The 10,234-nt window shown below is 52.6% G+C and overlaps 1 protein-coding gene across 2 annotated transcripts in view; it reads right to left on the reverse strand.

Moving 5' to 3' along the window:
- Positions 1-10,234, reverse strand: part of PRDM15 (PR/SET domain 15) — a 52,229-nt gene that overhangs the window by 6,377 nt on the left and 35,618 nt on the right. For both annotated transcript variants that reach the window (XM_012810284.2, XM_023518124.1), the window contains exons 17-20: positions 10,032-10,151; positions 5,969-6,100; positions 3,371-3,454; positions 2,845-3,020 (exon numbers count right to left, since the gene is read on the reverse strand). In XM_012810284.2, coding sequence (XP_012665738.1) covers positions 2,845-3,020; positions 3,371-3,454; positions 5,969-6,100; positions 10,032-10,151 — 512 coding nt within the window. The remainder of the gene's footprint in view (positions 1-2,844; positions 3,021-3,370; positions 3,455-5,968; positions 6,101-10,031; positions 10,152-10,234) is intronic.

Genomic DNA, 10,234 nt, shown 5'->3' on the forward strand with positions numbered 1-10,234 from the left:
CTACCACCATCACCACCACCACCATCACCAGTGTCCTTGTCAGTCTGAAAGCTGCTTCTACAAAATGACCCACATAGAAGCACTTATTGGCATCACTCTTCCCAGGAGGTAAGACCAAAGGTGAAAAGTGTTTCTTGTGTTTTAACTTTTTTTAATTCAACATTCATTCAAGATATGGAGAAAGACCTTAACTTTAAGTCATAAAATAGTATCAATCCTAAATCTCTAAGAATGGTCTATGTTTGACATGTTAGCCTGACTCTCCTCGTCAAATCTGTAATAACATCAATGGCACAGTGCTGGTGGGGACCACTGACTTCCCACACTGTCAGACAGCTGACCTCAACTGCAGCACCCACACACCCAGAGCACAGCCCCTCAGGGTCCCCTGTCCTCTGTCTGCACTGCCTGGGGTTGTCTCAACCACACCATCCACTCCAGTTTGTGATGACATGGCCTTTTTGTCTACTTCCTATTTATCTTTCTGTCTCTTGCCCAGCCTATGAAGTCCAGCAGGGCCGGGATAAACCCTGGCTGGATCACTCGTCACTGGTAAGCAGTGGATTCAGTCAATATACCTATAATAGAATGAAACAAGGGTGAACAATCAAAAGGAATGACCCAAAGAGATCAGGCCAGAAGGCTGGAGAAACAAAATGGCTCAAGACAGACAGACAAAATAGCCACCCCGGCAGTGTCCCCTGCACCTGCCAGGCCTCCTCTTGCCGTGCACCTGGTTCTGTCTGGCATGGGCTGGAGAGGACGGGCAATGTGTAGTGTGCCGCCCAGTTTAAGGGGCAGAGCACTGGGAGGTGACCTTGCTATGGTGTTCCACGAGGAAGTGGTTACCAGGGACCCGGTCAGATAGAAATGTCTATGAAAGACACTTTGTCAGCAAGTCCTCTTCCACCCAGCAGAGCCCGTCATCAGACCCCAGCGTGCAAAGTGGATCTGGACACGCCTTAATTCCCTAGCTCCACAAGCCCCTGCAGTCAGGCAGAGACGCTCCAACTCCAGCCTTGCTCACAGGTCACTGGGTAGGCTTGCGGGCTGCTGCCCACACTGGGGAGCCTGGGGAGCCTGCTGGGCCCTTCAGGCCCCTGCTGCCCAGACTTTATTCTTCCAGGTGCAAACACTAGCTGGCCACCAAGTGGAGCTCATTTAGGGGAATATACGCTTCCCACCGAATGGGGACTAGGTCAGAGCACACTGGCATGGGCCCCCAGCCAGCCCAGCCTGGGGACTCATTCAAGTCCCTGCACTGCCCCCACAGGCCTGAACAGGCTGCAGAGAAAAGGGACAGCTGCGGAGGAGAGTGACAGCAACGGTGTCCCAAACAAAAGGGTACACTCCCCACCCCTCCAATAAGGAGCCACTGGACTGACACCTAAAGCACAAGAGTGTTTTTATAATTGCAAAAGTGATTTATGTTCATCACAAGGAATCTTAGAAAATGGAGAAAATGTGAAGGGACGAAATGACCTATAACTTCAACCCCAACTCACTGAGGTCAGCACTGCACGCACATGTGGCGTGTGTGATGAGTGCAGCAAACAGGACATGGTGCGTACCCGTGCTGTTTTTTCATTTATGTTACTATAACAAGCTTTTCACAATTTTGTTCAGAATCTTCCGTAAGCATGTGTGTACAGAAAAACACATGCTAAACTACCATTAATTTAATCGCAGTCCTACGGCAGGACATCAAGGGGTTGGAATAATCATTTGCAAGACACTCAAGGAATACTGTCACGCTGCCTTCAAGAAAACCAGCACGGTCATCGTGAGTCTAAAAATCTGCTAATTCAGCAGGCAAGGACAGTGTCCTCTGCTGGTAACATTTACGTTTCTGGAACTCACAGGGAAGCTGAACACCTTTTCCATGTTTTAAACTATGTATTTCCTCTATCATGAACTGAGTCTCCACGTACACACTTGGCTCTTTTTTTTTCTGAGACAGGGTCTTGCTATATTGCCCAGACTGGGTCTGAACTCCTGGGCTCAAGCAGTCTTCCCACCTCAGTCTCTCCAGCAGCTGGGACCACGGGCACAGTGCCCAGCTGCACCCTGGGGTCCTCTCGTGTTTCTCACTGACTAGTTATCACCTTTTTTTCTTTTTTGCAGTTTTTGGCCGGGGCAAGGTTTGAACTGCCACCTCCAGTATATGGCGCCCTACTCCTTGAGCCACAGGCACCACCCCTCAGTTATCACCTTTTGCAATAACAGTTTCTATCTGATAAAGACAGTAACAGCCTACATACATTTTTCTGTTTTCCCTTGGCTTTTTTTGACCTATAGAAAAGTACACGTGGTCAAATTCATCAGTATTTTATTCACAACTTCTGCTGCTTTTATGCTAAGAAAGCCTCCCCTTCCAGCCCTCTAGTTCCCTGCACTCTTCTGGCTTTATTAGTTTGCTTCTTCTGCAAGCCCTTCTAATTACTGAGCACCCTGGGCCTTCTTGCTGAATGAGCTCTCAAGCCTCCCCTTGTTTCCGAGTGACCCCCACCTCCCAGCCCTCAGTGCTGTCCTCTCATTGGCCCCCGCCCCACCTGGAGGACCCTGCTTTGCATATTGGCTACTTTGGGGGGTGTGGCAGGCTCTGCTTCCATCTCTGTGATTCCAAGAAGAAGTGACTCATAACCTTAGCAAGAAACACGCTGAGGGTCTTCTGCCCTCTGTGCTCACTTGGCATTTCCCAAGGCAGGCAGAGCTCACAGGGGCATGCAGCGCCCAGGCCCTTCCTCTGGGAGCTCAGGGGCTGCAGAGGGAGCAGGTGTGTGAGCCAGTGCAGTGGGGCGGCCCAGCTACCACATCGCTCAGAAGAGGCAGCCTGTGACTCACCTCAGGGTGCTTGCGCCGCATGTGTCTGCTCATGGACGCCCTGGTGGACACCTTGGTCCCGCACAGCTGGCAGCTCTGTGCCTCTACCTTGTCATGCGTGAGCTGCACGTGCTTCTGCAGCATGTACTCGGTGACGTACTTCTTGTCACACACGGAGCATGTCCACTGCTTGCCCACTTCTCATGCGCAGGTGGGGAAGGAAAAACAGGAGCAGGTCACCAACGGGACACCCAGCAGTGCCCTGCCATGTCCTGCAGGGGTCATCTGCCAGGGCAGGCCGAGGCATACACTGGTGAGTGGCCCTCGTCCCCCACGGGCAAGCAGCCCTGATCCCCCACAGAGCCCTGTCTGCATCTGCCAGTGTTTGACAATTTGAAACGGAGGCTTAAAGCTGTCCTGGGCTTTCAGAGGGCCAGGGGGCCACCAGGAAGCAGAAACAGCACCCACCATTCTAGAAAAGCTCACGAAACACAACAGGAGCTTCCGCCCTCAGCGCCAGATGCCCCGCCAGGCGGTGCCCACTCACCTGTGTGGATGAGCTTGTGCGTCTCCATCGTGTTCCTCTCGCTGAAGGTCTTTCCACACAACTCGCACATGAAATCTTTAATCCCTGCAGAAAAAGGTACATTCAACCCCATGTATTTGATGAGTGTTTTAATTTATGTCCAGATGGGAGGATTTCTGATCCTGTGAGTGACGGGGAAGGTCAGTTGCTGGAAGGCAGCAGGCAATGAACGATCAAACCACCCTCAGCCAGAAAGTGTGGCCTGAGAAACTCGCCCCTCCGTGGCGAAGTTCCATATCAGAAAACTAACCAGACGTGGGAGAGTTATCTGAGAACCCATGCGGACTGGGACCACCCAGGAAAACCAGCATTTCCTTAACAGATCATTTGCCCACACTTCTCTTAGGCCAGACAGCTACTGGGTATCACACATGATTTATACAGGAGAGATAAAATAATAACTAAAATCAGGATCAAACACAAGGAGAATACAGATACAACAAGCACAAGAGGCAACAGAATTGCTATTGCTGCACAAAATTAACATGGTTTTTAAAAAAGTTACTAATTTACATCAGAGAGGCTCTGACTGACTCAATGGCACATGCTCAGCCAGTCCTGGCCCGGGGAGGCAGACACTTTGCAGATGGATACCAGAGGGGCTAGACCCTCCCCCATGGCCACCATGCTCGGGATTCTGAAGTACCCCTTCCCAGGGAGGGGACTGAAGCCCCAGTGCAGGGCGAGGGTGGGGGTGGGTCCTTCTTGGGTCCCTGTCCAGGTCCAGCGTGAGTCCAGAAGTGTCTCTGTCTTATTGCTTGTTTGTTTTAAGGAGACTTTTGATTAATATCAAACTGATATACAGAAAAACACAAATCATAAGTGTATAACTTGAAAATTTTCCACAAAGTAAACACACAAAATAACTGGTCCTTAATTACAAGGGAGCAGGAGCCAGCACTCCTAGCACCCTGCTGTGCCCTGTATCAGGAGGCCTGAAGAGGCATAATCAGGGTCCAAGAGCATCAGAGTTAGTGGGAAAGGGGAAAAGACAATCTATTAACACCTGTTCCTTCACAGGGCAAGGAGGCAGAGACCCAGGACAGTCTGTGGAACTCTGGAGAGACTGATGTAAAGGCCTGGCAGATCCTAGGTGATGCTGACTGAGAACGTCTGGGAACAAAACCCCAAAGTGGTCTTTTCACAAAGCCTTTCAGGGGATTCAGGAACACAGATCCAAGGGGGTTTAGAGGCCTCCTTTAGGGGGAAGACTATAGATCCTGAAAGACACTGAGATGTCAGGGGGGCCAGCAAGGTGTGGACCCTGCCCCAGGGCAAGGCCACCAGGGGGACACATCCTGGAGAGGATGGGAGAGTAAAGAAACAGAGGCCACGCATCACTTCAGTGGACACGGCAGAGGGGAACCCTGCCCAGTCTATGGAGCCTGCAGGACACGGGAGCTTCTTCCACCCTGTGAAGAGGAGGCAACGCCTGTGACAGCACCTGTGGCCCTCAGGCAGCAGGTTATACCTGTCCTGCACCTGCCAGGCAGCACAGGACTGTGCTTCCCCAGAGGAGAGGGGCCTGCACAAGGGCACCTGTGATGACTGTGGTCCAGCAGGGACTATAGGGGAGGCCGAGGGTGTGACCTGTGAGGGCAGCTCCCTTCCGGCACTGAGCACTTGCTCCCCTCAGCCCTGGGTGGGGGGGGGGGGCGGGCAGCAGCGGCAATCAGGTTGGGGCAATCATCTGCCTGCCTTCAGCTGGGCCAGAGGAGTGAGTCTATTCCCCTCCCCAAACTGGCAGGAGATGGTCCCTAAGGATGCCTTTAGACAAAGGCTCCCTCCCGAAGTGGAAATGCGGTCAGGAATTTCAAAGCCCCTGAGCTCAGTCCTGTAAGAGTTCACTGAGCACCTCCTGTGTACAAGGCCCTGGGCTCACCCTGGGACAGAAGGACAGAGGCCACCACAGCCCAGAAGGCTGGTGGGCAGTGGGAAGAGCGTGGGGTATTCTGAGAACCCAGAGAGGGCACACAGCCCAACTCTGGCCAGCAAGAGGGTATCCCAGAACAGGAAGAATCAGCAACAGACAGAGCTTCCCCAGGACAGAGCAGGCAGAGCTGTCCCGGGACAGAGGGGGCAGCGCCTCTCTGGAAAAGCTCAGGGCCACAGGTGCCACACTCCAGGGTGATCATAGCAGACCACATGGCAGCCTGAGCTGCCCTGGGGAGGGTGCACAGGTCAGCCAGGGCCAGATGGCAGCAGGACTTGACATGCGGTTTGGGGATGGGCAGAGACCACTCCAGACACGCAAATGGCCCCGAGTGCCTTATGCACAGATTCCCGCAGGGAAGAGGGCTCAGTGGACAAGGGGAGGTAGGGGGAACAGCTAACAGCTGATGGTACCCGATGGCACCACCAGACGCCCTTTGTGCGCAGCTGTTGCAGGGACAGGGCACCTGTGTGGGAGCTTCTGAGACACACAGCCACTTGCCCAGCTCTGGGGGGGCCCCTCAGAACACCAGGCACCTGCTGGAGTCATGGTGAAGCAGCATCTCAGGTGGCCACCGCCACGCACCCCGCCCCCAGCAGGCCAGGCGGGGGTTCCTCGGGGCTCACCTGTGTGCCGCTTGTAGTGCTTGAGCATGTTGACCTTCTGTGCGAACTTGCGGTGGCACTCCTTGCACTCGTACTCCTTGATGCCCTTGTGCAGCTTCATGTGGTGGCGCAGCGCGTGCTTGGTCTTCATGCCTGGAGGACAGTGGCCATCAGAGTGCGGTCCCGCCCCCAGGAGGCCCCCACCCCAGGATGTCCCAGAGGTGCCCCCTCCTCCACCGAGGGTGAACTTGGAGGTGTCAGCACCGTGACAACACAGGCCACACACTGGTGAATAAGGCTGCTCTGAGCTTCCTGACACAGTGTCGATGCCATGAGGACACCTAGGTTGAGGAGTGACTTTCTATTTACTTTTGGTTTAATTAAAGAAACTGGTCTTCAGGGATGGAACTGAGCAAAGCCCCCTCATACAGGCCAACAGAGGAAGGGCAACCCCCACACAGGTTGTGCGTCAGACCGCAGGGACGATGGCTAGTGTGTGACGCTGTGCAGCCCTGCTGACTACAAATGAATCTATCCTGGGGGCAGTGGACGGGCTACTACTCACCCACCCAGGGATGAACCTGCAGCTTGGCCTACCTGGGGGCTCTTCCCACCCACAGCTCTTCGAGACCACTGCTGTGCCCTCAGCATTTGGAGGAGGAAAATTGCCCAGCCTGAAAACAACCCTGTTAGAGCAATGGTTCCCTTCCCAAACCCCTGTCTCAGCCATAGAGAGAGGTGACCTTGAACCAGCTCCTGCCAGGACTCTAAAACCCCAGGCAGGGTGGCTTTGCATGGCTCCAAGACAACTGCCCTGTCAGAGCCATTGGGGGAACAGGGCCCCTGACACAGATGACACCAGGATAGGGGGCCAGTGCTAGCCTCCTGTCAACTAGAAAGAGTCACTGTATCTTACAATGTTTTTAATATTTTTGATTAAAAAGAGTCATACACATTCACGGTGACAAAAACTACAGGTTGCATCTGAGGTTGGCGTCTAGCAACCTGACCTTCAGCACACACCAAGCCGGTTCTGGGCCCTCTCTGGCTACACCTCCTGGGTATGTCTCACTCCTCAGAACCTCCTCTCTCTACCTGTTGGTGCCACTGAGTGACATTGTTCTCATGATATCAGTCCTGGCCTTGCAAACCCCTCAAGCACATTGGTTTCAACAGTTAAATCCTATTCGTTGCATTCCCTGTTCAGTCAGCAAACACTGAGCTCCTACTGTGCACCTACAAGGGCTGGTGCACTGAGCCAAACCGAGTCTCTGCCTTCATAGGGTTCTCACTCTTAAGTGGGGGACGGAGAGGGACAAACGAGCAAGGACAAGCTGGGCACAATGGCTCATGCCTGAAATCCCAGCACTTTGGGAGGCTAAGGCAGAAGAATAGCTTGCGGCCAGGAGTTTAAGATCAGCCTGTGCACAGTGTCACCTGAGAAGGGCAGGGGCACAGGATGAAGCAGAAGCTGGCAAGTTGGAGGTAGGTTAAGGAGAAGGGGAGGGTGAGGCCAGGCACCAATTCATCAGGGAATCAGGGGCTCCTGGCTGATAAGGCACCCAAAAAAGGACCTGGAACAGGTGAGGGAGGAGCCAAGAGGTACTTCAGGGAAGAGCACTCCAGGTGTGGAGGTCCTGAGGCCCAGGTGCCACAGTGCAAGCTAGTCATCCATCTTTGTTTTACATTGTTCTGTCACGGACATGCTATCTTCACGCTGCAAATGGACCTAACCTATTCACTGCACATAAAGAGAATCAACGTCTAGCTCCATCTAACTTTGGGGCACCCTGCCTGACTGCCCACTGCATGGCACCCACTTACACCACTCATACTCTGAGGGTCTGTCTGCCTCCGCCTTCTGCAGTATGAGGAGCCACCCCAGGCCATGGCGGCCACAGCGGGGTCTTGGCTCTACCTGGCAGGATGGCTTTCCCAAGGTCAGAGTCAAGCAGGTAGCCTGATTTAAAGGAAGCAGATCCACCCACCAGGCTGCCCTGGCGCCCTGCTGCCACGTGGGCCTGCAGTGCACACCTTCTGAGTCACGACACTCACACATGGCCACAGGCAAGCCAGACAGACAGACAGAAAGAAACAACAAAGTTCACCTCCACATCAGCACCCCCATCACAGTCAGTGTTTCTGACATTTTTAATTTTTTTGAAACAGGGTCTTTCTCTACTGCCCAGGCTGAGTGCAGTGGCACAATCACAGCTTACTGCAGTGTCAAACACTTGAGCTCATGGGATCCTTTCACCCCAGCCTTCCGAATGGCTGAGACTACACATGTGCCCCACCATGCAGCTAATTTCATTATTTTTTATAGAGATGGGGTTTCACTATGTTGCTCAGGCTGGTCTTGAACTCCTGGCGTTAGGCTATCCTCCTGCCTTGACCTCTCAAAGTATTAGAACTACAGGCATGTGCCACCACACCTAATTTAAAAAAATTTTTTTTTGTAAAGACAGAGTCTCAGTCTATTGCCCAGGCTAGCGTATAGTAGTGCCGTAATAGCTCACCACAGCTTGGAACTCCTAGGCTCAAGTGATCCTCCTGTGTCGGCCTCCTGAGTGGCTGGGACTACAGTGCTGCCATCACGCATGGCAATGCTTTTTTAATTTTTATTTCTTAGAGATGGGGTTTCACTATGTTGCCCAGGCTGGTCTTGAACTCCTAGGCTCAGGCAATCTTCCTGCCTCAGCTTCCCAGAATGTGGGGATTGCAGGTGTAAGCTACCACATCCTGTTCCCACCTCACTTTTTAAAAACTGTACTTAAGGGGAGCTGGTAGTGGTTAAGTGGTGACAGTGGCTGGCAGCTCATGGCAAAGGGGCACTAAAGAGGCAGGGCGAGGCAGCCTGTCCCCCGCTGGGACACACAGACACCAGTACTGTGTACAGAGAAACAACCCCAGTGAGGTCTCTGGAGGGCCTGGCCTGAGGGGACAAGAACTGAACTTCACCTTGCAGATCCATTTGCATTATACACTGGGTTTAGGTGCCTGTGTTGCTTTACGACAAAATGAACAGAGTCCTATCCTCACATAAGGTCCCTCTGGAAGCAGGAGCTGGGGAAAGGTGGGTGCAGGCAGAGGGCCTGGGGGTCAGGGTGAGGAACAGGGTGTGTCCCACCCTGCTGTCCCCTCCCGGTGTTTTTTACAATCTGACCAGTAACGTCACTACCTGGTGAGGGGTTATGGAGCATAACTTTTTTTCATAGTTTTTTCTTTAAGTTTTAAAAACCCTTAATAAAGGAGAAAACAAAATCATTTACAGAATATAATAGTTTTAAAGATCCTAAAGGCAAAGTAGATAAAGCCGACTTGTCTCTTGTCTGAGCAGGAAGGTTCTGTGGCCACTGTGATGGTGCCAGTTTGCCTGAAACAGCCTCAGACAGCCCAGCTGCCCCCATCTAGGAAGTTGCTGCTTTTTAAAAAACCAGAGTGGGTCAAAATTTTAACAGGTAGTAGAACTGTTTTTTAAATTTTCTCACTGATCTATTTTATTAATAGCTTATTTACTTTTTAGAGATAGGGTCTCACTCTTGCTCAGGCTGATCTCAAATTCTTGAGCTCAAGAAATCCATCTGCTCTGGCCTTATTAACCACTTATTAACTGACTTCACGTTAATTCCTTGTCTGTGCTGAATTGATCTCTTGGCGCTGCTGACTCCAGCCAGGTAGAGTAGCTCACTGCTGACGAGTGATCGCTGCTGGACCCTACAGTGATGCTCAGAATGACTTTGCACTTCAGCCATTTATGCAAAGCATGCTATTTTCCTACTTTTAACATTATTTGTTTGTGCTGTTAAATTCACCATGCCCTTCTGCCTTCTGGACGACACATCTCTTTTGGATTCCTGATGTAGACACTGACAGCTGTCCTTCCTTGCTTTTAAGTAATTTACTGAAGTCTGTGGGTTCCTAGGACACCCTGGTGGTGCCTTCTGCTCTTGGAAATGCCTCCACCATCTCTTGTCACGCCTTGAGGTGGCACCTCCAACCCTGGGAGCGGCCAGGGCCTGGTTGAGGCTCCCGGTCATGCACCTGCCTTTCCCCAGCTCAGCCTGCAGGCGGTGGCACCCACCTTTCCCGCACTCGGCGCACAGGTACTCCCGGATGTTGTCATGCACGCGCATGTGCTCCTTGAGCATGTCCTTCCTGGCGAAGGACTTCCCACACTGCTCGCACGCATGGCTCTTCACACCTGAAACAACAGCGGCACCTCAGGCCCCAGCTCCCTGCCCATGGGGCCTGCACAAAGGCCGCATTTGGGGGGCTGGGGCAGGG

Source organism: Otolemur garnettii, unplaced genomic scaffold (assembly GCF_000181295.1).
Source record: "Otolemur garnettii isolate 467f Iridium unplaced genomic scaffold, OtoGar3 scaffold00128, whole genome shotgun sequence".
Lineage (NCBI taxonomy): Eukaryota > Metazoa > Chordata > Mammalia > Primates > Galagidae > Otolemur > Otolemur garnettii.